This window comes from Austrofundulus limnaeus, unplaced genomic scaffold (genome assembly GCF_001266775.1).
Source record: "Austrofundulus limnaeus strain Quisiro unplaced genomic scaffold, Austrofundulus_limnaeus-1.0 Scaffold1359, whole genome shotgun sequence".
Taxonomy (NCBI): Eukaryota; Metazoa; Chordata; class Actinopteri; order Cyprinodontiformes; family Rivulidae; genus Austrofundulus; species Austrofundulus limnaeus.
Genome location: NW_013953761.1, coordinates 14,122 through 40,326, shown reverse-complemented (window position 1 = coordinate 40,326; position 26,205 = coordinate 14,122). Strand labels below are relative to the sequence as shown.

Below are 26,205 nucleotides of genomic sequence, written 5' to 3'. Positions count from 1 at the left end.
AACTAAAACTGTATAAATTTTTTACAAAACTAACTAAAACTAACTGAAATTATTGACAGAATATCCTTAGTTTTTGGGTTAGTCAATTTATTTTGAGCCATGTGGATCTTTTTATTTTATTTTTTCAAATCGAGTAGTTTCACATTAGCTGTGGTCCGTAACAACACTTGTTTACAGTCTGCTGCTGCTCAGCATGGTCTGCCAAATGATGACAGCAAAAGCTGGGAGAAAGCAGCAACGTCCACTTTGGGATTTCTTTGAATATACAAGTAAGAAAAATAAAAGCAAGTGTGTTGTAAAAAATGCAATAATAACTAATAAAAACTAGCAAATCCACAGTAAAAACTAATTAAGACTAACTAAATTAGAAGAAAAAAGTCACAAAAAAATAAAACTCAACTATACAGAAAAATCCAAAACTATTATAACATTGATACACACCTACTTATGGGGACCTGAATCTAGTTTCCATGAGGGGAAACGCTGTTGGTTTGTCGGGGTTTAAGTTTAGGGCTAAGYTGTGAATTGAGTTTAGGTTAATGTTATTGTCAGTTACATGCCTGTGAGGTTAGCCTTAGGGTTGGCCGTCAGGGTTAGGCTGTAGAAACTAAWGGAAGTCAATGCCAGGTCCCCATAAAGATAGTTGTACCAGACCGCGTGTGTGTGTGATGAATAGTGTTTGCGGTTGCTACAGACCTGTGGGTTTGGCTGACTTTGTTGAAACTCCTGTTCAGTCCGTTCAGGCGGGGTCTCCCTTTCTGTGTCACAGGGGCTGTCCTCTGGTTCAACGTGTTGCTCCACGTCTCCATGGCAAACCTGCTCTTCAGCCTCAGACGGACTCACCCTTTAAAAAACAAAAAGACATGGAAAATGTTCAATTATTGCATATTTTTTATTTTATTTTATTTTTTACTGACAGTTGAGTGATTCTGAGCAACTGTTTCAACTTGTGGTTTCCTTACTGGCATCACTTTTCTCCACATGATTACTTTTACTTTAGTTTATTTGAAACTATTCAATGTCACTTTTATTGGAGGAATCTGAGTAACGTATCAGCAAGCAGAAGAATAAAGATGATAAGATATTCAGTTTAGTGCCTACAAGTGTTCGTCTGTGCACATTTCTGTTTCCTACCCTTGGRCACCATAACTACTGAGATCCTGGTTGATGGAGGTTTTCAGCTCAAAGAAGTGCTGCTCCACTGCAGCCCTGATGGTTCTCTGAATTATCCTGAAAGACAAAATGCATTTATTTTAATAAAAACATCATTCATAGTTGACCACAGGAAGTGTCCATTTTTTTATTTATCGTTTCAGAAAACAAATACTAAAACACAAAATCATTTGAATAAACCTAGGATTAGAAAACTTAAAAGGTGTATTTCTAAATTTGTTACAGACTAATTCAAAATAAAAAACATATTTCTACTTAATCGGAGCATGTTTCTTCACATTGCAAATAAAAATTAAATACCCTGTAAAACAAGGTCAGAGCACAAAACTGGCTTTTTGTAACAATACTAATATTCACCCATTTGTTCTGAACAAAAAGCTATGCTGTAGGCTACAGCTACAGAAAATATCACAAAAGTAAACTTCATTGTGAGACACTGAGACAATCTTTYCATGGATGACAGCTCAGTTTACTTAAGGCTTAAGGTCTTTTTTTCCTCTCACAAGACTTACTGATCTAAGCTCTTTGTTGTGTTAAAATGCTGAATCATCTCAACATGATACGTGTTCATCATCTGAGGGATATTAAATTGTTTGCTGAGGTTTATTTTGGGGCACAATGTTGATTCATGTTGATCCTTCCTCTCTGAGATGAAAAGTGGGTGTCCTTACAGGAACCTCTGACAATCACAACTCCTACAAAGAGCTGAATAAATCAGACAGATTTATTGATTTATTGATGCTGAGTCTGACAATAAACTTGCCAATCAGGTTGATACAGTGATTAACAGCTCTAATATAAGATTTTAATATAAGTCAACTCATAAATGGTTTTATTTTCAGAAGGCACAAAGTCCTTATTAGGACAAAATCCTGGTTCAGGTGAAAAAAAGATAAATAATAACACTGAAGGGGACGGGCGGATAGATATGGTCTATAAAAGGTAACAAACCACTCGCACACAGAAKGCTTTTGATCATACAGTTTCCCTCTCTCGTTTTCTCCAGCTTTTAGTAGATTCTCTGTCATTATTGCTCCAGTTTAGAAAGTTTCACAAAATATAGTTTCTATTGTGTTTCGYTGTCACGCAGTGAAGAAGCGGAGGCCTGCCAGTCATGTAATCGCTGAGTTCATGTCCCTGAGGCTGTAAAAGCAACAAACCGTGCAAAAATCTGCAGTTCAGCTTTGTATTTTAAAACACAAGGACAACTCTCCTGCTCTCCTCTCATCTCCTCTATTTTTTTCTTCAGGAGTGTTCTCTTTGGTTTCTTTTATTTTATCTTTTAAGCAGATGGTCTTTTACTGCCTCCTACATTATACTTTAAAATCACACAGGTTTACAGGATTTTTAGCTTGTTCTTCTTTATCATAACCAGTCATTGGGAAACTGAGCGCACTCATTTGTAAAGCTGCGGTGTGTGTAAGAGTGTGTACATAAAAAGTTGACTTACTCAGCAGAATCAGCAGGCAGGATGGATATAGGGGAGACGTGGGAGCTGCAGAGTCAAAGAGGAGAAAGGACAACCTGGTAAGAACATTACGTATGCCTGGCCTGCCTTCAAAAATTACAGTATCATAAATTTAGACCCAAAACTGCTAAAAAAAAAAAAAAGGGTTAAACTTTAATCATTACCATAAAAGTAAAGAGTTTTCAAAGCAGGTTTTATTAACAAATCCAAGTCAATATAATTAATTATGCTCTCACTGATTATTAGTTGTGCCAAAAAACAATCACACAAAGTTTGACAGTGGCGCCACTTTGGGTGGGCAGATTTTTATTTTGGCTGCTGATTTCATGATGTCATGTTGCATTTGTTCTTTTACGTTCCTTCAAAAGGAAGAAAAGGAAGGACGTGTGTGTGCGTGTGCTTCCTGATGCCAAATTTGCAAACACGTTCACCGAAAACCATTCCAGGACTCCAGAATTACATAACACTCCCTCACAACATTTAGTCATTCGTATCACAGCCACGGCTGCATCAGTGTGCGTCTGCGTGCGGCTAAGGTGGTCAAAGTCAGCTTATTAGAGAAATGACTGCTGACGTTACGCAAATGTCTGTGTGTGCACATGTGTAGGGCTCTGCAACACACGCTTCCAATGTAGGGAGAAGTACTCAGGTAAATCGATTAAAGGGCTCGACACACGGGAGGCGACGTCGCTCGCTCTCCATTCATTTCCTATGGAGCCTGTGCGGTGAGGCGACAATCGCTTGCCCTCCTCCAGCTAAGCAACCGGCGAAAATAATGCATGTGAAATTTTGCGCTCGTACACGTGCACACTCGAGCTTGCGACGCGACATATGAAAGTTGAAAAATGTTCAACTTTTGTCGCTGTCGCTTAGCGTACAACCAATCAGCGAGGGTTTCATTGACTGACCAATGAGAGGAGAGTATGCTACACACTGCCGTTAGCTAACACTTTCACCAAGTGATTACTAAAAAACTTTGTGGGAATTTATTGGCACCAGGGTGAAGTTTATGGTAAGTTTTTCCTCATAAAARTGTATCTTAATGTGTGTTTGTTTTTCAATATCATTAGCATCGCAAGATTTGTTTAGTTTACACGTCCGTAATGCACACCCACCTTCAGAGTCAAGAACCAATCAAATTTTGTGAAGACAAGCGACCTGAGAGCGCGATTCGCAATGCTGCGATCGCTATCGCGTCCCGTGTGTCGGGTTTCACCCTGGCTGCGATGACAGCCGTCAATCGCTGTAGTTTGTCGCTGCCCGTGTGCCGAGCCCTTAAGACTGAATAATTAATGGAAAACTGGAAACAATAATGACCTTTATATTATTTGTTTGCCATCTCTTCACTTCTTTCTTGTTTTAGACTTGCTGCCTTCTATCCATATTGTTTGCTTAGCTTTTTGTTTGTTTTTTTTAACCTGAGACGCTTCGCAAACAATTTTTTTTGTCCTTCATGTTGAACTTGTTTGATCTCACATCCTTCACCTAATCGTAGTAACACTGTCCTATCAACTGCTTCACTTCCCTTTTGGCATTCTGTTTGCTTCATTATGCCATGCATGTGACAAAGTCTCAGGCCACAAACATACACCCAAATAAAATAAAATAAAATAAAATAAAAGAGTGAGGGAATGTAAACAGATGCTGAAATATATTAACTGTTTGACCGAATGAACACATCAGTGAAGTTTACATCAGATGACCAAATCATCCTTCTTTTTCCCGTTGAAGACTAGGGGTGTAAAAAATAGATACACTGAAATATCGCGATATTTCATTTCCTGATACTGTATCGATATTCTAAAGCCCTGTATCGATTTTTTTATTAAGGTTTAAAATGTCAACTTTCCTGCCAGCCATTCATTTTTATGTTGTAGTTCAGCCTCTGACGACTAGTTGGCAGCAGTGAGCCAGCCATTTGGCTCTTCTACCTCTTGAGGTAGAGGCTATTGTTAAGTGTTGGGTGACCATATTGTAAATTAATATTAAAAACTAAAAGCTGCAAAAAATACTGTATATTTTCAAACTATTTATTGTCAAATTTGGTCTGATAATTGAAAACATGGATGAAATAAGAAATATGAAACATAAAATAAAAATAAATACAAATCAGAACACAGCTAAATCAAAAGCATGTCTCTGTAATATTAGAATTTTCTGAGACAATGAATTTTGGTTTTTCATTTTTCCCCTGTAAGAGGTTTTTATTTAATAGAATTTTTGGACAAAAAAAAAAATCACAATATATCGCGATATATCGCCTTGCTTATAGTATCGCAATATATCGGGATATAACGTATCGTGACCCCTCTGTCATATGTATTGTATCGCCAAATTCTTGCCAATACACAGCCCTATTGAAGACGGCGGACTGTGCTTTCAACAGGAACACAGCTGACAGGCTCTGTGCAGCAGCATCTGTCCCTTCAACGTGCTGATAACATCTGACAGAAGGCGCTGAAGCAGAGTTGTACTCGGCAGGGGCTGCATCTCTAACAATAAATCTTAGAAAGGACCCCTCAGGATGTTACATAATTGCCATGGGCCCTTAGCTGGAGAAATACTTTCTAATCTTACAGCATTAACCCCGTGAGATGTGGAGTTAAAATGTGGAGGAGTGAGGTGTTTCTGCCCTTTTCTACATCCTGAAGCAGCAAAGCTAACACCAGTTGCACCATTATAGTTATAAAACAGAGTTTAAAGGACCCAAAGAGATTTTTCTTTCCATTCAAGAGAACTATGAAGGACTAATAAAATCACTAGTATTTAAGAAAAAGAAAAACAGATTTGATCAGTTGCCTTTATCAGYCAGAGCTGTCAAAGCATCAAAGATACTCTGTACCACAAATACCAGAGAGAACAGGACGTCCTGCAGAGTCGTCAAGGTCTAAACAAAACCAGTATCCATTTAGGCTTACCAACTGTATCATTCTACCATTTGAAACTAGCACTTAATTAACATTTAACTTTTAGCAAACTGTATTTGTTAAAAATTATACAATGCTAAAAAACGGAAGAGCTTTAATGGAGAAAAGAAAGAATGTGGTTGAGGAAGGTTTGCCCAAACAAATTCAGCAAAATCCTACAACATGAGAATTCTTGTGCATGTGATTTATCCACAGATTTAAACTTTCTAATATTTATTTAGAGAAAATGCAAAGTGCAAAACCTACCAAACAGAACACATAGAAGAACAACATTAGCATCAAAACTATTCATTCYTTTTAAAATACCGGATTAGAGCAACTCTTTTAGATGCAGAAGTTTAAAGTTTTCTTGACCTGTCTTTAGCCTTTGACCTAAAACTTCACACTGTGCAAATGTGTCAAAGGAGCATTAGTGGGCAAACAAAAAGCCTCCTTTCAGAAGCTAGTCAGATTACTCAGCAGCTACGAGCAGGACTACAGACAGATAAGATCTGGATAAGGGTCACACCTTTGCAAGCTGTTTATTGACAGCGAGATTGTAAAAGCTCTGATAGTGAACCAAGTAAACGCTTAATTAGTTTTGATAAAATTCACCCATATGGCAAAGAACGTTTGTTTCAAATTTAATTTAAACTGTTTAATTTCTCTTGAGTTATTGAAAATAATTGTATTTTGTTTTCTAGTGACTTGTAATAAATTAAAAATAGCAATTTCCATTTTATCACTCTTCCACAATTACCGTTTAATATTGACATAATATTCAAAAGGTTCAGTTAAATATACAATATTATATGTTACATTTCATCCAACTTTTATGACACCGGTATGGTATTTTAGTAAAACACTCAGGCTTTCATATTTTCTCCTAATTTTAGACCACACCAATAAAGGTCACATTTTTTTATGTTGCATAACTGACCCTAGTATAAAATGTCATTGTATATAAAAATACATTAAAAATTTAGGCCAGACGTATTGGTTTCACTCAGCTACGTGTCTGAACTGCTGAGTATCAGTGAAATTAAATCAGCTGACTAAAACAATAAAAAGCATCTTTAAGGTTTGTTTGCTGCACCAAATTAAGTAATAAAAAGAAGGATTCTGCTACATTTACTGAAATGTAGGAGGGAGTGGAAATATATTCTGCGGTATTCTCACATTACGTCCCAGAATTGTTCTGATGGTTTGACGAGTAGGACAGAGTGTATAGAAAGTGACGTCCAGGTTAGTTGTGATTCCACAGAAGTGCTGCTGTCAGCAAGGCTGCTCAGCTTTGACTGGGAGGCAGTGCAGACTGCAGCAAACTACGCACTAACCCAAACACACACGAATGCACAACAAGACGTTGCTTACCTCTCTCTATAACCAAACAGACAGAAATACAGTCAGTCTGCTTTAACCTTGCCTGACAAATCAGCAGATTATCTTAAATTTCAATAAACAGCTTTCAACGTTGTGCCTCTGAGCAGCAAAACAAATCGTGTCCTTAAAGCTGGGCAACAAACAAATGCATTCAGTCTACAACTCAAATATTTAAAAATCAATATGTTTTTTTCTGCCTCAGAGTCGGTACCACTGTTTTTTTTTCCTGCAGTTGACAAAAAAAGTGTAAATTACTCAAAACCCAAACAATTATTCATTTTGTTTCACTAACTTACAATGTTTAACCAGTGTTAGTTTGTCAATCCTTTTGCAGCCTTGTGTTTAACATATTACAGTTTGAGCTAAATGTTTTATTCAAACAAGTTTGAAAAAGTGATTTTTTTTCTCAAGATAAATGACAGATTAACCTACCACCTTATAAATATTGCTTTATTGACTAATAAATTTAACAATAAAAATCCAGACTACATATCCCACTAATAACTTAAAGCAAAAAGGTGAAGCAGGTCTCTATATTCAACCAGGTTTTTGTATTTTTACTTAAAAGTAAAACACATGTTCTGTATGTAAATTCATTTTTTTCAAACAGCTGATTCTTCACTTTACTACTTCCATTAATAAAGACAAAACGATTGTGTCAGCAAAAATCAGAAACAACAAATCAGCACAAAAAAACTACTTTGACTTCAACTGTTTGCAAAGTAATTTTCTGTCTACGACTAGAGATTTCACAACCAAACCCACAAAAATTAAACTTTTATTCTTATCTAGCCACAAATGTTCCATTTAAAATTATTTGTAAGCACTTTTTAGAGTGTTTTATGTTTGCAACAATACATAAAAAACACACTTGCTTAAAAGTTGAAAGTGAAAGAAAACGGCTGATATATTCRCAGTCATCTCCCTGCTTTTCCTTTTATTAAGATTGCACAATAATTTAGCTGTAAAGCAAGCAAGGCCACGGTCTGTTTCTCTAACAACTTTGCTTTTTTTTCCTTTTCTTTTCATCTGCAAGTAAACATCGAACAACAAACACAACACACATTTCCTTCCTTTCACCTCTGGATAATAATGTTTTAGATTACTTCAAATGAACTCTGGTTTCCTCTTATCCCCCTCCTCTTTAGAAATAAATCCATCCCATTTGCTTTTCTTTTCTTAAAAAAACACTATTCAACCACAATCATTTAACTACATATTTGCTTCCTACTCCAATTATTTATTTATTCATCCATGAATTCATTTCTTCCAGTCAGATTAAAGGCTTATATAATCCTTATTTTACCTCTGCAGCAGAATGTCAAAAGCCAATCTCATGTTTCCAGCTGTGTTTTCTCTGTGTGATCCTGGGCTCTTTATGCCAGTGGGTCCACCCTGTAGGTGTGTCAATGTTGGGCTTGTCTTGTGTCTCAGTTGGTTGTTTCTGGAAGTTTCTTTGTTTTTCCCCCCTCTTCTTCTTCTGCCCTGTGCAGCAGGAGAGGTAACCCGTAGGTCACTGAAGTCCAGTTTGTTTTTTTTATTCTACAAGACGTCCAGCAGGGATGTGAGCTTGACTTTTATTTTCTCTCTCTCCTCTTGTTGCCTGTTAATCAGTTGACACATCTCCCGTCGGAGCAGTATCCAGCTGTTCTGTCTGCACTCTCAGTTCCTTCTTGGTTTGTATCAAGCGGGATGGCTACCCCAGTCGAGCACCTTGAGGAGTCAGCGTCAGCACCAGCAGGTCGAGCAGCAGAGCAAGGGCATCACAAGTGTGCATACTGTAACGTCCTCTGAACCGGTGTGCCTTTCTGCCTTTTGGAGTGTGTGTGTGTGTGTGTGTGTGTGTGTGAGAGAGAGTGAGGTTGACTCACTCTGCACTCTGTAAAAGTGCTGCAGTAAACAGCCAGGGCTCTGCTCAAATACACGAGCTTCTGACGCAACCGAGCAACAGCCCCAGGATGGCCAATGGGATGGGAGCAGCTGGAGCTGGGAGCCAATTGGAAGGAGGGAAGGACTCGTGTGGGCCAGTCTGAAGACAGGAAGTGGGAGGGGGGGGTTTATTTTTTTTGGGACCGGGTAGTGATGAATATAAACTCAGCAGGTACTGCTGCGACCCAATGAGCTGAGTAATGTCATGAACACACACACAGACTTTTTATTTATTTATTTATTTTAATAATCGTTCTGTAAGATTTGTTTTGGTTGACATTTAAAAGTGACAACCTTTTAAATGCTAAAAGACTTTCAGTGAATTAGACAATCAAGGGAGAAGCACTGAAAACTGAATGAGAGAGAGAGAGAAAATCTATTTACAGAGATCGTGGGATGTCTTTACTTCTAGTTTCTTTTATGTACTATAAAAATGGCCCAACATCCGACAAATCACAACGCAAATACTACTCAAAGTCAAACGCTGATAGTGTCTGACTTTTAATTTTATAGTTTCTTCTCAAGTTTAAACTATTACAACTGTTAATAAAACTTTCTGTCAAGTTTGCTTGCATTTTTTATTAAAAGAAAACTTAAAAACTTTAGTTTGTTCTCTGTGTCAAACAAAACATCACTAGCTCAATACAAAGTTTCATAAACCAGTATCTAAATATATTTCCCTGTGGTGATTCATGAGTCGGCATGTTTTTTATCAGTTTTCTAGAGGAAGCTGATAGGAGCTTTGAGTCAGAACTGTGGGTGTGAACTGATAGGACACATCGGCCAACAGTGCTATCTAGGTCAGATAGTGTATCATGTAACACCTTGTGCCCGACGCTGGCACTACAGCCCTGAGACTCTTGAAGAAAGAAGGTGGACGAAGGCAATTAAACTTCTTTCTAAGTTTAATTAAATTAAACTGCTTGCCATTGTTGCTATAGTATATTTCATTACTGTGAATGTTAGGAGACAAGTGTGGGTGGCTCTACATCGAAGGCAAAAAAGATGATCAAAATAAATCTCAATACAAGACAGTTAAAACGTTTTCTCTTTATAATTAGATATTAGATAAATTCCCCAAAATGTGACATTTGATAAGTAATTATTTTACTTCTGAACTTTAAAATCACATTAAGGTGTGACTGTGAAATGAGAAAAGTGCCGTTCGTGGCGGGGAAGGAAAAGGGACAAGTTGACGTGACCTAGAAGTGCTCCACTTGTGTGTCTGTCTGTCTGTATATTTGTGGTCCCACATGTGCGTATCGCTGACACTGATATAAACACCCGAGTTCTCCTGCATGGTGACACGTTCGTAATATTCACAGGCGCAGAAAAACAAGTTGCAGATAATCTCACATCAAGAGACTACATGCATTATCTGCCACACGAGATACTACATACGTCACTTAGGCTGGCATGACTGTAGAGGTGAGGACTAATGAGCAGAAATGGAGGCTTCTTAAAAGGATGAAATTAACGACAAAATGTTCTATAATGTGTTCAAATCTCATTGCCTACGTTGACCTTTTCATGCCCGCRCTCTGGTATTGGTTTTTCACCCGAGACTGCAAATCAATAAATCGTTCATAAGTGGGGACACATTTCAATTCTCCCACCCTCTTCTTGCTGTGTCACGATTCTCCATTCTTTATATCCTTCGTTAATTCATTTTGCCTCATCCTCAAAGGGGCCAAAAAGGCGTCCCGAGAGCCCCATTCCTCAAGCTGCCTGACTATTTTTCATGGCCTGTTGAACAATACTTTCCACAGAGAGCAAGATTAAAAGCAGGGGCAGAAAAAAAGGGTGGGGGGAGGCGGGGTAAAAAGAGATCAGACGAGAAATACCACGGATTATATATAGATATGAAGAGAGCAAAGGCTGTAATACGTCTGTGTTTATTGGCTGTCAGAGTCTATTAAGAGAGAGCACACTACAGCTACAGAGGACAGACTTCCCTGTCTGTCAAGTGCAAAAAAACAACAAGTAAAGCCAAGAGATTTGAACAGCATCTCCATTTCAAAAGTTTCCCAAGCATTCACACTGTATGTCATCCAGTCTTTAATAAACACATGGAGCAGCTGGCTCAGTTCAAAAACACTCAAGCAGCTTTAAGGAAAAAACAAAGTCTCCAACAATAACAGCCAATTACACTCTTAAAAGATTTAAAAAGTAGCTCACACTAAACTACACGATAAAGAGATAAAATAGGTGACAAAAGATGAAAAATATCAAACTGTTGTTGGTCAAAATTATGAAAAAAATATGGAGTATTTAATATCGAAACAAATACACACAATCAATAAAGTGATCTTTAAAACTGCTATGAAAGCCCAAGGATAAAAAATTATGTATCGTTTTGGACAAATAAAAGATAAATTAAGCACAACTTAATACAGAATCAGACAGTGGCCTTTTTTAACAATTTAAACACATGCATTCCTCAAAGCACTATATTTTGAAAAATAATCTTTGTGGAGTCTAGACTTTACAAAAATAGCAGTAATCCTTAASAAGAGATAGACTAAACAAGGTCAGCAGGATGATGTCTACAGCCCTGAGAACAAGCTTTTTTTTTTTTTACCGTATACAACTAAAATTTAACAAAGACAAACACTAAAAACAGTCCGGATAGCTTAGTTTTTGTTCAGGTGATTTGATGCATGTTTGTTTTTAGTAGTAGTGTGTTTAGTGTTGTTCAACAGCTGCTACCTGAAGTATTCCTTTAGCTAAACCTGCTTATCCTGCAGAGGGTTGCAAAGGACTAGATTACTGATCTGATCTCTTTGGCTGGTGGGAGGAACACTGAACACACCCTCAAAGGAAAACTCTCCCATGCTGAATCATCTCAACCAGTACTCTCAACCCCAGAACCTTCCAGAAAAGCCAGAGTAACCCACTGCACCATGTCCTGTCTCCAGCAAAACCAGACGCAGAGATTAACTGTTTGTGTTGCCTCACAGCAGCTGTGTTTAATGCGTGTCGATGGCTTTTAGATTAATCACTGTAATCATCTTAAAGGCCAGTCAAGCATGGCCAGCAGCCTGAACTCCACACAGACACACCGTCAGAGTCCAATCAGTGGTTGCAGGGTTTGCAGCGACAGAGCATTTTCACAGGAAATACACAMTCAGATCAGTTTGGAAGGTGATTACCAGTAAGTGCCGTCTCAGTTATTTACATAAAATCAAATGAGAAAGAAAGTGAATTCTTTCATCACTTTTTTAGTACCTTTATTCATTTACAGGAAAAAAATACTTTTACCATCTCTATTTTTTTTCTATTCCTTTGATTAAATGTCTAACTGGAGTCTCACTTCCCTGTATGTTAGGTAATCTGTGTTGCAAGTTTTTTTTTCCTCGTAAGTAATTAAGAAACTTTACTGAATTTATGATTAGTACTAATTTAAAAGTTTAGTCAGAATGATAAATTACAAAAAAATAATTTAAAAAGGAAGATGGGTAAAGATACACTTGCTCAATATTTTGTGTTCTGAACTACTGAGAGGAATTCATAAGAAAATGAGAGTATCTCTGTGTTCCAGTAGGAGGATAGATCTGTACACAGTCAGCGTAAAACAAGAAATCGAAGGTACTAAATACTCTAAAACATAAAACTGCATTTTCTTCCTTGTTTGTTATCTGACTGGTAAACAGCTGAATGACAAATGTGTCACCCTCATGAGAGACCAACAAGATAGATAAAACAAACATTTTATAAGGTAATATAATGGAGTCTAATGAATAAATGAATGGATACTTTATCAATTATTATAGCTTCAGTTTTGGATAATTTTATCACATCACATGCTGGTCTAAAATGTGAAGTTTATTCAATTGTACAGTATATTTAAATTAAATTGATTTTGAATACATCTACACAACTAGACTGCTGACATGTTGCCGGAGTATTGACTGTGTTGGCCAACACAAAATCAACACAATCCATATATTTCAGCATCACAATACTGAAAATTTAGAAAAAATGTCTTAAAAATTAATGCAAACACAGAGCTTAAATTAATATTCAGTACCATTTACAATTTTTTTGTTTTGTTTTTTGGTCATTTTTGTTCAGCTTTTTACACACTAAAAGTTGACCAAGTAATGTCTAAATGAATCAATAACTATGTTTGAATCAACCTTTGTTCAACAACAGAAATATATTATTTCAGTGAGAAGAAAAATTAACCAAGGAAAAWAATGATTTAAATACAGGAAATAAGCTCTCAGGTTTAAGAATATCTCAAAAAATAACAATACAATATATTCAGTTTTCCTAGTTCATCATACAGAAAGCAACAAGTAGTGCTATTAACTTAATAACTTGTCTGTTTATATTTAAATTAAAAGCGCAGCCTCACCTGGGGTTGGGGCTGTCATCGACGTGRGTGTGTTTTGGCGAGTCACAGGTTGCAGGTTCTTCCTCCCCGTCTTGAGGCAGATCTTCACATTCAGCTTCACACCTCTCATCATCCAACAGCTCTGTGATCTGAGAAAAAAAAACAATGCAAAAGGTTATAAATATAAATAAAAATAAAAGCAAAAATATTTACAGCTGAACAAATACTGCAAAACAGACCACCAGATTTAGGATAAAGTTGGGAAAAAAAAGTGAATTATGACAATAATTGTACTGTGAAGAAACAATAAAATTAAACTATTCAGTACAGTAAATTTTTAAATAGAGTTTAGAAATTACAATAAAACTGGATCAATTACAAAATTCCCTTGTTTAATAGTGACAATTAATGTCCAGGGATAAAAACTAAGTATATCAAATAAATGCTGAACTTCTTTTGCAAGACAAGATCAAGATATTTTTGTTTGTCAAGTGAGACATCTAAATATAGATGTAATAAAGATACAGTGTGAAGCCGTGTGACGGAGATTAAAAAAAGAAAAAAAATAATCTGAAGGACAGCTGGAGGTTGAAGACGGGAGTTTTAGATTCGAAGTGTTGAAAGGTTTCGGGAGTAGATCATTTTCATGATGATGTAGCAAAAGTATGTAATAAACAGGATAATCAGATTACAAATTGCTTCAGGAGGAAAAAGTAGGTCCACTACAACACACTTAACTAGTTTGACTTAAAATACTACATTTATTTATTTGTTTGTTTGTTTGTTTTTTCATGACAACCATCCAGCCTGCTTGGAATATAATACAGCTTTTTTAGAATAATTACAAAATGTTAAATAAGTTCATCATGCTAGTATGAAGCTCATTGACCAAACAGGGAGGGTAGAGAGGATGAAGGAAACACAAAACAACTCGATTTGCATTAAACAAGTCCAAATCAGCAAACTTTAAAAACATTTAAGTCACCAGTGAGTAGTTTTGGAAACCCATTTGCAGAAGTGTGGGAATGCTACGAGAGCTAAAGCTGCAGAAGGAGGGAGTGATAATTACTCTGCCAGCAGATGGAAAGCGAGACGGGAAGCAGAAAAGGAGAAGGGAGGTGGAATTTAACGTAAGAGTTTTCCGTGTTGACAGAGCTAAGTGAGCGTTACACCAACAGCTGAGAGCATTTGAACACGATACAAACAGAAATCCTTCGGATGTACTTAAATTCAGACAAGGATTTATGTTCTGCTGATTATATAATGTATTTTTTTAACTACGGGGTCTATTTACTCTAAATATTACATATTATTTTAAGGATGACTCAAGCTCTAAATTACTCACAGAACTGTCTACAACATTTTAAACACATTTAGTTTATACTAACTGGAAGAAAACATGGGTTAAAGGTTAAACCAACACATTAGTCTGTTTGTCCTCTACTCCACTTTTCTTCTGTTGCGACGCTCCCTCGCAGCAGCCGCCCCATCTGCTGCTGTCACTGAGTCGTCACTATGGAAACATTTCCGTTTCTAAAGCTCTGATTGGCTGTTGGGGAATTCTTGCATCGTCACYTGCGAATCTCGGAGGATGACTCACCAAGAGTGAGAGTTTGTGTGAGACACGAGGAGGATTTATTGACTGAACAAACAATAAAAGGATTTAACAGCGTCCAGCTAAACGAAAGCACTTTGCAGCATATTTCTATCAGCAGGACGTTAGCAGGATAAATACTTTTAGGAAATAAAACTACAATTTTTAGTGGGGGAAAAAAATGGAAGGAACTGCTAATATGTAATCTGAAGCACATGGAGATGTTATTAAAGTGTAGCAAGTGGAATTTTAGCATTAGCCATGTCTTCATGATATAAAAAAATGAATAAAAATAAAAAAGCGTGGTTTTAGTTGGTGTTTTTTTGTTTGTTTTTGAGTGTAAGTGTCTGACTACATTTGACAGCAGAGTGTTTTAACCACTTGTTTTGACGAGCTTAATAGAACCCTTCAACTTTTACAACTTAACGTATACTTGATTATTTTCCCAATGAATCAGTTCAAGCAGTTTGTGATAATTCCTCTGTGAGTCAGTGTTTGAATTTAGCCACCTAAACAACTTAAACARAAAAGATTGAAAGAATCTTAGAAAATCTGGAAACCAAGTTTGCAATGACTAAATGACAACAAATCATTCTTGTAATTCATCATGTTTAGATGTCTATAATATGCCTTAAATTCAACACATAAACATTAGATTCACTTTGATTAAAAAAAGAGTAACAGAGGCACTAACAGCTGGGGAATTACGATTATTATTATAATTTAAAGTTATATAATTGAATTTAAGAGCTGCRCTTTTAATTAAGATTGCAAAAGAACTAAATGAAAACAAATTATCAAGTTGGAAAGTATTAGTCATTGTTGTAAACAGTTTTCTCACAGTTTAAGGAAAGAAATTGCTTTCAAAGTCTAGTGCAGAGTTGCACATCTCTTTTCAACAAAGCAAGACAAAGATAAACAAACCATTTCACAATCAGATCATCACTATCATCACCCAGATCAGGATTTTTTAAAAATCAAAGATGTTTATGGACCATGTATAAAAAGTTTATTGACCCCCCCAAAAAATTAAATAAATAAACAAAAATAAAAGCATTTAAATGAAAGGTAGARTTGCATTACCATAATGTAAACCTAATTAAAAGTTAGTCATCACTAATACGAATAAGGAGTGACTGAGCATAATTTTAAATGCACAATTTATCAAGAGAATACCGCATCAAGGCTGCTAGTCAGTAATGTGGAAAACATGAGTCTGGATATGACTTCAAGCACAGAGACATTCCTGTTTGTACTTATTAGCATGCAAGAGTTGACACAAACAACAAAGCTTGATTGTATAACAACTCCCTGGACTATAGATGTTTGTTCAATTGGTATGAACTGTCCTGYGAATGTGATGGCAGCTGTGCTGAGTAAGTTATTAAAAAAAGCCTCGGAGGTGATGTAACAACATTAAAGGATAAGAGCATTTAAATCCTCTGTGAGGATGACCTTCCGTGTTCATTCATYGGGTGGAAAATATGATCCCGTTATTTAAGATTATGGAAAAATTTAACCACATTGACTCGGTTTAAACACAGAAGCTAAAATCTGTTTGCAAGAAATGTGGGGCTTTGGATCGAAAACATAAGGGGTTGGTGTTCATCTCCGCATGGCGTGTCTGAGTGGGTTAGAAGACAATACGGAGAACGCTCTGGGACAAAAGGTCGCGATCTTGGCCCTCGTTTAGCAGTCTGGTCCAGAGTTTCAGGACGGAACACGAAGAAAACAACTGGGCTGCACTGACATCATTTGCTTGGTAACTGAACTGTTTGTGGYCCAAGAACACAGAACAATGAAAACCGGTCCCAAACGGCGTTCAAGGCCTTTTTTCAATGGCTCATTTATTCCCGTTAGACCTGTTAACAGCTGTAAAATCGTTATATTGTACAAATAAACAAAATAAGAACAAAATTAAAGTTGATACTGTCTGGCATCTGACCGTAACAATGTTTTTTTTTTGTGTGTGTGTGTGTCAAGTGTCAAGTCTTTGTAAAAGCAAAACATTCAAAACCGGTTTCTCTGTGCTTTTCTGCAACTRTTTATCTGTATGATTGCACAGTTTACTTTTAGCAGTACCACAGGAGATTAGACCTCTAACTCATACTTCCTGCAGTGAGTGGGCAGTGTGATCCAGAATTCAGCTTTACCTTTAAAAGTGTTGGCAGCTGATTTATTCAGACCCTCTCCGGCCAACCATAAAATGCAAGTTAGAATAAATGTATTTGAGGTGAGAACTGTGGTTTCATCAACACTTTGTGGGGAAGAAAATGTTCTGTACATGATCATTCTTCCCTGAACGAATACATATTTTACTTCAAACTTTCAGCAGGAAAGCCTGAAGGAATGCGCAAACATGACGGAACACCCCATTTTATCTAATCTACAAAATGAAGGATAAGTTTAATAAAGTTTCCAAACTTTGTGAAGAATTCAAACCAAATACAGATCGCAAATCAACAAAAATATCAACTGGAATTATAGCACTGGCTGACCTTGATACAGCCCCTTTTTATATAAATAATTAAAATAAACCAAAGCATGTGTGTGAAAAGCAGGTGAGTGTGGGAGATGATCCTTTTATGAAGGTTTGTTCACAGACTGATGCTCAGAACAATGCAGGGATGGAGGAGTGAGTTAAATGGTTACATCACAGTTTCTTTTATTATGCCCCATTTAACTCGCTCATTCTTCTTTTACTTCCTCTCTCAGAAATCTCACATTTTTTCTCTTTCTACTATCCTGATCACCTTCTCTTATATAAGACACAGATGTTTACTCTATGCTTTTGTGTTCAGCTATTAAGACTGAAAAAGAAAGATAAAAAACAATGAATATGGGGGAAATATAATACCATTGGGTGCACAATAAAGAGCACCAAAAACACCAGGGTTTTCTCTCTTAAAGAAAGTGGGACATAATAAAGAAAAACAAAAGGTTAAGATTAAAAAGCTTTTACTATCGGAATATTATTTCCTTCTTTTGTGCAAAAAATAGCACAGTGAAAGTAAAGAGAAACTAAAAGGTCAAAATAAATAAGAGCAGAAAAGCTAATCAAACAATAAAAAAGCTAAACTTGTTTTAAATAGATAACATACTGAAGATAGGTAGCAAAGACTTGTTTATTTTTGCTAGACTTTTACAATGACTTGGCTGTACTTGKACTTTATCATTAAACGTTACGCTTATAGCCTCCTTGCAGAGTCAGGACAATGTGTCAGGACTTTCTTTAAAATTAATACCATAAATTCAACAAACAACAAAAATACAAATCAAACTAAATGAAAGGTAGCAGAAGAAGAACAAATCTTATATCTGCCCCAATTTCTCAAATAAATAATTTCAATCAAAAATAATCTTCAGATTACAAAAAGAAAAAAAGAAAAATAATAAAGGTTTAACTCCTTGAGCAACAATTCATACATTACACATTTACATATTTCTCCAACAAATTTACCTTTATCATTCTCTTAAATATACACATTGATCTGGCATTTTTAACGTCATAATCCAGATTATTCCATGATCTTATACCCTGGACTGAAGTACTCTGTTCCTTTAAACATGTTCTTAATTTGGGTTTAACCATCATTTCTATCCCCTTCAGATTGTAATGACTCTCTCTTTTAACAAAATGTGTTTGGATGTTTGAAGGTAATGTGTTTTTATGAGCCCTATACATAATTGATAAAATACCATAATCAACCAAATCATAGAATTTCAATAACTTCAACTGATGGAAACAATGTATTTGATGGGTGATAGTAATGTTTTCTAGTAATAATTCTCACGACTTATTTCTGTAAAAACAAAAATAGGGTTTGTAATTGTTTCACATGCTTTTCCCCAAACATCAATACATTAGATCAAGTATGATTTTGAGATTTCAATTCCGTTTCTTAGTTGCTATTATTTTTTTCTGTCTTTTCAACGACCTTGTCTCACATGCGACATTTTTTCTTTTTTTTTTGTTAAGTGTTCATTTAAGTAGACATTTGTTTCTTTCAGTTTCTTTGCTTGCATTATTAGATTGTTTCTTGATTTCCTGCTTATAAATCTGATAACTATGAATGGTTTGAATTTGTCTGATTTAGTAGGAAAGGTGTGACAGATGGAAATGTCATCACATTTAATGTCAATGTTTTTGTTTTGTAGAAAAGTCGCTACCTGTTGCTCCAGAGTGAGTAGTTCTTCTGGGACAGAGTCCTCCATGGTGTTTAGGTTTGCTACAACTCCAGCATAAGTCCGGTGTTTGAAGTCAAGTCCAGTAATTAACAAATAATCTCGTCTTTTATACTGTTCCAGTTCATCTGCCTTTTGTTCCAGGTAAACTATCTTTTTGTCTTGGTCACTTACTGCAACTTTCAATAGCTTCACTTCTTCAAACAGCCCCACCAAAAGTTCTTGCTGTGAAGCCACTCTTGTCAGTTCTGCACTCATAAAATCCAATGATTTTTTAAATTTCTCCATATTGTCTTCAGAGTTGTTTTCTGCTGAAGCTGACCCTCTTCTCTGGCCGCGTCTCGGCATGACTCACCAGCGCTTATCCCGACATCAACCAAGCCCAACAACAGGTCCGCACACCATGGTGTGTGAGATACCCATCATATTTATATTGTGTGGGTTTTATCATGTTGTAAAACAATGTAATCAGGCCACTGTAAAGTTAAATGTTTACTTTTTGTACTTTGGAATATGCTCATTAAACTATTTTTACAGTTTGAGCCAAATCAGATTTTTCAGGACACTAAAAACAATATTAATGGACCAAAGCATGAACGAACATAAACTGACTGAGAGGGGTCGTGGTCTTTTAGATTCTTTGAGAAAATATTTGGTTAATGGAAGAATGTTCTGTTCCTTTTCTTTAATGTAGTTCTCTGCAAAGCATAACAACTACTAGAAGAGTAGGGCCCTTTAGATGTTAACTCCAGATTGATTACTGAGAACTAGTAACCATGAAAGGAGGGAAAATAATGTTGTTCCCAGAATAAAGATCTATTCATTTAATCCCTGTAAATGTTTAAACTAAACCTCTATTTCTGGAGTCAAAACAAGCAGAATGGTAATTGTGGTTTGAGGTACTTATTGTATCAAGGTAATGATTTATGAGATGAGGAACTCGACCAAAGACAACCTGATTGTTTGTTAGGAAACAGCAAATTTTGGGGAAGGAATTAAGTTAATAATTCCTCTTTTTGTGTTTATTTTTAAAACACAGGAATATAGATTTTTTTAAATGTTCAAACTCACATCAGTGTTTATTCCACAAACTTTCCACATAAAGTTAGCCTAAAATGAAGCTCAACAGCTTCCTTTATGTTTTCCAAAAGCAGTTTGTGGCATTAAGAAAATAAATGTAACTTTTTGTGTGTGACAGATTTGTCTAATTGATTCTGAAATACAGATCTGATACTACATCTGATAATGTTTTCTCTATTTTAAATTGATCTTATTGTTTACATTTATGTGTTGCTCTGTTGTTTTATTCACTTGGCTGAATTGTGAAGCACTTTGGTCAACTTTTGTTGTTTTTATGTGCTATATAAATAAAATGACATTGACATTGATCCCACTATTTAAAAATAACCCCTTTAGTGTTACAGAAAAACAACTAAAGTGGATTTTGAAGGCTTTTGGACTGGACCTCTTTACCACTGCATAAAATTTGAATGTGACTTATTTAGGTGAGGAATGCCCAGTTTTGGTTCTTGAGGGTCACTATCCAGCATGTTTTAGACCTTTTTCTGCTCCAGCACAACTGATTTGAATGAATGGGTGATTAACAGGCTCTTGCAGAACTTGAAAAGATGATCCAATCCCTGACTCAGCTGTGCTGGAGCAGGGAAACCTTTAAAATATGCAGGATAGAAGCCTTCGATGACCAGGACTGGACACCAAAGGTTTAGAAGATGCAAGAAAAACTACAGAATACTGAGGAGAATTACAACAGACAATCAGTTTTCCAAGTTTAAATCTCAAACCTAAAATATGAAGGCGACAGTGAAGGAAAATACCCCAACCTGTTCATTGATGGAGCTGTAATCGTTGGTGGTGGACACATCATCATCCTCTGAGTCAAACAGGCCCTCCTGATTGTCCAACAGCTCTGCTAGGACTCTGCTGACAGACTCCTGATCTCGGAGGTCTTCTCTTTCAGCCGACAGACTGTAGACGAAAAAATATATATATATTGTGATTGTTTTACAAAGTGTCTCGTAACAAAAACAAACCCTCCATATTTTAAAACCATCATGTTTCAGGTACAGAAAATTTACAGTTGTGTTTGAACCATGATTACTGATCTTCTTACTGGAAGATATCTGGTCCGAAGACGGCAGCCAGCGCCGTGACGTTCCAGCTCTCCGGCTGAAGTGATGCCACGCTGGACAGGAAGCGGCACAGGAAGCGTAACAGACTGTAGTTCAACTGGGGAAGCTGCTGCAGCACATATTTTAGGTTTCTGCACAYCTCTTCCTCATTGCTGTGATCTGCATTTAAGAGCATAAAACAGAGAATCACTGCAGATATTTTATAGAAGTTTGCCAGTTTTCTGTACTTAATTCAGCTAAATTGATCATTTTCAATGAATTTATGATTATTAAGTTACTAATGTTCTTTTGTGGATGACCTGTAAGTTCTTATCAAGGGAAATTATACAGAAAACATAAAGTTAACCTTCTAAAACAGAGCAGGGTAAATGATGTGAGGAAAATAGGCAACAAAGTGAAAAGAATTAAAGATTTTCTTGTGTGGTTTTTAAATAATGGAGGGCAACACAAATGCACTGTCACTAAATCCACTCCCTCTCATCCCTCTTTTGTAATCTAGATGTCTACATAGGGAAATTAAGACAAAACTACATGAACAGATTATCCATGACCGAAAGAGAAAGGTAGACACAAAAATGGAAACAAAGTTGAAAATGGGAGATTTGTGAAACACCCATTAAAATCCTTTACCTCTTAATTAAATGTAGAGCTTTAATGTTTATGTAACTGTGGTCAGTATGTCAGCATTATGTAAGCATTCCAAGAATTAAAAAAGTGAGGACGAAGGCTGAAAGTCGTGAGAGAAAATGTGTCGGCTGTCACACACCTTGGTGTAGCTGTAGTATGTGTCCTTGTAGAGCTGTTGGGATGATGGGCTCTGGAAGTTCCTGCAGGAAGAGTCGAAGCAAACTGACCGCTGAAGCCAGATCGGCCTCCTTCTCTAGCTCCACCTCCTCACCGTTGTCGTAGCGCTGACGCAGCCAGTCTACTCGCTCTGCATTGCCATTAACCAGGAAGAGCCCTTCAAAGTCCAAATTACCTGACGACACAGACAATGACACTTAAAATCACGACGGAGGACACTTTAAAACTGAACAAGTTGCTCAGAATATGTTTTTGCACTTTAATATTCAGCTGGAGCGCGATGGACTGGATGAGATCTGTCTTTAAAATGTTCTTTTATTATTTTATCTTCACATACGAGTTAAAACAAAAGTTATAATTATGCTCCAATCTCTTGCCAAGTAACTTACTTTTGTGTTTAAAGTTCCAAATACAGTGGTTTGCAAAAGTATTCATACCCCTTGAACTTTTCCATATTTTGTCACATTACAACCACAAACAAATATATTTCACTGGAATTTAATGTGAAAGACCAACACAAAGTGGTATACAATTGTGAAGTGGAAGCAAAATTTTACATGAATCAAAACATTTTTTACAAATAAAAAACTGAAAAGTGCGACGTGCAAAAGTATTCAGCCCCCTTTTCCCTGAGTGCAACCAATTGCATTCAGAACTTGCCTGATGACTGCTAATGACTCAAAAGGGTCCACCTGTGTGTAATCTAATCTCAGTACAAATACAGCTGCTCCGTGACGGCCTCAGATGTTGGTTAAGAGAATATTGGGGAGCAAACAGCATCATGAAGTCCAAAGAACACACCAGACAGGTTAGGAATATGGTTTTGGAGAAGTTTAAAGCAGGCTTAGGTTATAAAAAGATTTCCCAAGCTTTGAACATCTCACGGAGCACTGTTCAATCCATCATCCGGAAATGGAAAGAGTATGGCACCACAGTAAACCTGCCAAGACAAGGCCGTCCACCTAAACTTACAGBCCGAACAAGGAGATCACTGATCAGAGAGGCAGCCAAGAGGCCCATGGTGACTCTGGATGAAATGCAGAGAGCCACAGCTCAGGTGGGGTAAACTGTCCACAGGACAACAATTAGTCGTGCACTACACAAATGTGGTCTTTATGGAAGAGTGGCAAGGAGAAAGCCATTGTTAAAAGAAAACCATAAGAAGTCCCGTTTGCAGTTTGCCAGAAGCCATGTTGAGGACACAGCAAACATGTGGAAGAAGGTGCTTTGGTCAGACGAGACCAAAATTGAACTTTTTGGCCACAATGCAAAACGCTATGTGTGGCYGAGAAAGAACACTGCACATCACTCTGAAAACACCATCCCCACTGTCAAATGTGGTGGTGGCAGCATCATGCTCTGGGGGTGCTTCTCTTCAGCAGGGACCGGGAAGTTGGTCAAAGTTGATGGGAAGATGGATGGAGCCAAATACAGGGCAATCGGAAGAAAACCTGTTGGAGTCAGCAAAAGATTTGAYACTGGGGCGGAGGTTCACCTTCCAGCAGGACAACGACCCTAAACATAAAGCCAAAGCTACAATGGAGTGGTTTAAAAAAAAGAATATTCATGTGTTAGAATGGCCCAGTCAAAGTCCAGACCTAAACCCAATTGAGAATTTGTGGCAAGATCTCAAAACTGCTGTTCACAAACGCTCTCCATCCAATCTGACTGAGCTTGAGCTGTTTTGCAAGGAGGAATGGGCAAGAATTGCAGTCACTAGATGTGCAAAGCTGGTGGAGACATACCCTAAAAGACTTGCAGCTGTAATTGCAGCAAAAGGTGGCTCCACAAAGTATTGACTCAGGGGGGCTGAATAATTTTGCACATCGCACTTTTCAGTTTTTTATTTGTAAAAAATGTTTTGATTCATGTAAAATTTTGCTTCCACTTCACAATTGTATACCACTTTGTGTTGGTCTTTCACATTAAATTCCAGGGAAATATATTTATGTTTGTGGTTGTAATGTGACAAAATATGGAAAAGTTCAAGGGGTATGAATACTTTTGCAAACCACTGTATATGTTGGTCTTTCCTCCAATCACTCCAAGATTAGAAGCTTGTAGTAAATGTACAAATTGTATTATTTATTTTTATATATAAATACAAGAGATGAACTGATCATTGGACTAAGCCTTTCCAAACAAAGGAAATGAATTTAATCTATACAGCTGACTTCATGTTTTCTCTATGCAGCAAAGAGTGTCTGTGGTGCATTCAATGACTATGGCTGGTCAGGCTATTATTATAACACCGGCCTGTATAAGTCACAAGACTATATGCGGGCGCTTCTCTAACAGAGATAATCACGCACGTGTAGATGTAAATGCATTTTTACATCTAAACCATTTCCTTTTACGTTCCACAAAACCGAATCTGAACGCCAAGTTTGATAATGTCATTGATGATGATAAACTAACAGCATCAGTAAGTCCTTGCTTTTTTCTAAATGATCATGCGTCTTCTCTTACATAATGAGCCATCTTGTAGCGTTTGATGTGTTTTCACACAAATCTGAGGCAAAGCATTTTGTTTGCATTTGTAAAAGACTCATTATAGGCACAAAAGCGAATTATTTGTATTTCCTTTGCTTTGTTTTTGTTTTTTCTTAGCAAGTACTTTGAAAAATTAAAAAGAAGTGATAATTTGCTATCATAATCAATTCTGTTGCGTTAAAAAATAGATAAAAAATTACAGATTAATTTTTACGAGCCAAATAAATACACAATAAAAAAAGCCTCATTTAAAGGGATTTTTGTTTTTCATTCCATAACAACAAGGATTATGAAAAGACGTCTTGGTGGCGCCTCTCGTCTCCTGCTCACTCCCAGGCTCTTTCATCCATTAGCAACCCAGATAACACACTCTTCAAGCCCAAATGCCCAAAAGGAGTCCTGTGGGACATATTCCCTTTTATAGCTTCACAGAGTAGTTCACATAAGAGGAGCTTCAGTATGAAGATATTGCTTCACTACAAGTTGAAATAAAGAGTCTCCCTGATGTTTCTATGGCTTTYTGTATTGACGATTACATCAAAACACTAAACACAAACAAAATCTACAAAAAAGCTTCAGATTTTTAAAAATTTATATTTTCTAATTAAGGCCCCCTTTAAAAACAATATATTAAAGTGATTTTCAAAACACCCTGCCTGTAAAAAAAAAAAAACAGTATTCTACTCAAAACAAAAAAGATTAAAGCATTTTCACTGTCTGAATGACTTCCTGAAAGCAAACACCGCTTTAATTAAAGCTCCAGCAGAGGCCCTGGAGGATTTTAGACATATTACATAACTTCACACGGTCGGACAGCGCTCGGGTTCACAGAAAAAAAAAAAAAACCATCACCCCGCTTTCAGCCTCACTAGAGGGGATTTAAACAGACACTTTGTTCCAACAGAATAAAAATATGTCCATTAAACTGACAAGTTTTATAAGAAACAGTCTTTGTGTGACTGTTGTAGCTGATAAGACAAAAAAAGGAGAAAGAATGAAATTTTGTTTAATTATTTTTACGTCTCGATATTCTCATTATCCTGGTTTCCTTTTTTCTACTTTATTTTGTGACATTTTTCCAAAAACTGCTTCACTAATTTAAACAATAGTGTTTCACATGATATAAATAACATATATGATTAAAACAGTACATCCTTAGCAGTACAGACTGGTTAGGTGTCTGGTTTTTGTTTGGCAGTGAGTTCTGTAATGTGCAAAATGACGCTTTCAGTTCCTACCATTAAAAGTCATATTTAGCTAAACATTTATAATCTCACTGTGACAGATGAGCTCTCCATTACTAGCCTGCTCTTCTTTAAGAAAATGGCATAAWGCTTATGTTAGCTTAGGAGTCTGCTGTAGATGAAATCATGTGTGGAAGGATACGGGAAGGACCCAATACCCTCTCCACACCGTTCTGGATCCTTGGACGAGCTGCAGTTAACAGAACTGTTATGTAACAAAGAAAGGAGCCAAGGGTGGATCTTTCTGCTTGTGTCATCAGAGTTCATCTTACAAACTGGATTTTCACAACATATTTTGCTTTTCTTAGAACGCAAGGGAGGTCACCAAAGATCAACAGTAACCTTGATCCTTAATGCAACTTGTTTACAGAGTGCCGACCCTGCAATGGGTCACAGTTGATAACAGGTGGTTTGTTTTTTGAATCTCACACAGTTCAACTGCACCAACTGACCTGAGGGGGAAAAAAATCTGAAAAACTTTGATTTGCAAGTATTTTGCTTTTATTTTATCCATATCATCTTTCATTTTTTTATTTT

At 36.7% G+C, this 26,205-nt stretch overlaps 1 protein-coding gene across 5 annotated transcripts in view; it reads right to left on the bottom strand.

Moving 5' to 3' along the window:
- Positions 1 to 26,205, bottom strand: part of fam13b (family with sequence similarity 13 member B) — a 54,303-nt gene that overhangs the window by 15,640 nt on the left and 12,458 nt on the right. For all 5 annotated transcript variants that reach the window (XR_001312411.1, XM_014031976.1, XM_014031979.1 and 2 more), the window contains exons 4-10: positions 21,894 to 22,106; positions 21,109 to 21,286; positions 20,819 to 20,963; positions 13,220 to 13,347; positions 2,624 to 2,668; positions 1,135 to 1,230; positions 697 to 844 (exon numbers count right to left, since the gene is read on the bottom strand). Coding sequence is in view for 4 of the 5 variants with exons in the window: in XM_014031976.1 (XP_013887430.1) it covers positions 697 to 844; positions 1,135 to 1,230; positions 2,624 to 2,668; positions 13,220 to 13,347; positions 20,819 to 20,963; positions 21,109 to 21,286; positions 21,894 to 22,106 (953 nt within the window). In the remaining variant the exon portion in view is untranslated. The remainder of the gene's footprint in view (positions 1 to 696; positions 845 to 1,134; positions 1,231 to 2,623; positions 2,669 to 13,219; positions 13,348 to 20,818; positions 20,964 to 21,108; positions 21,287 to 21,893; positions 22,107 to 26,205) is intronic.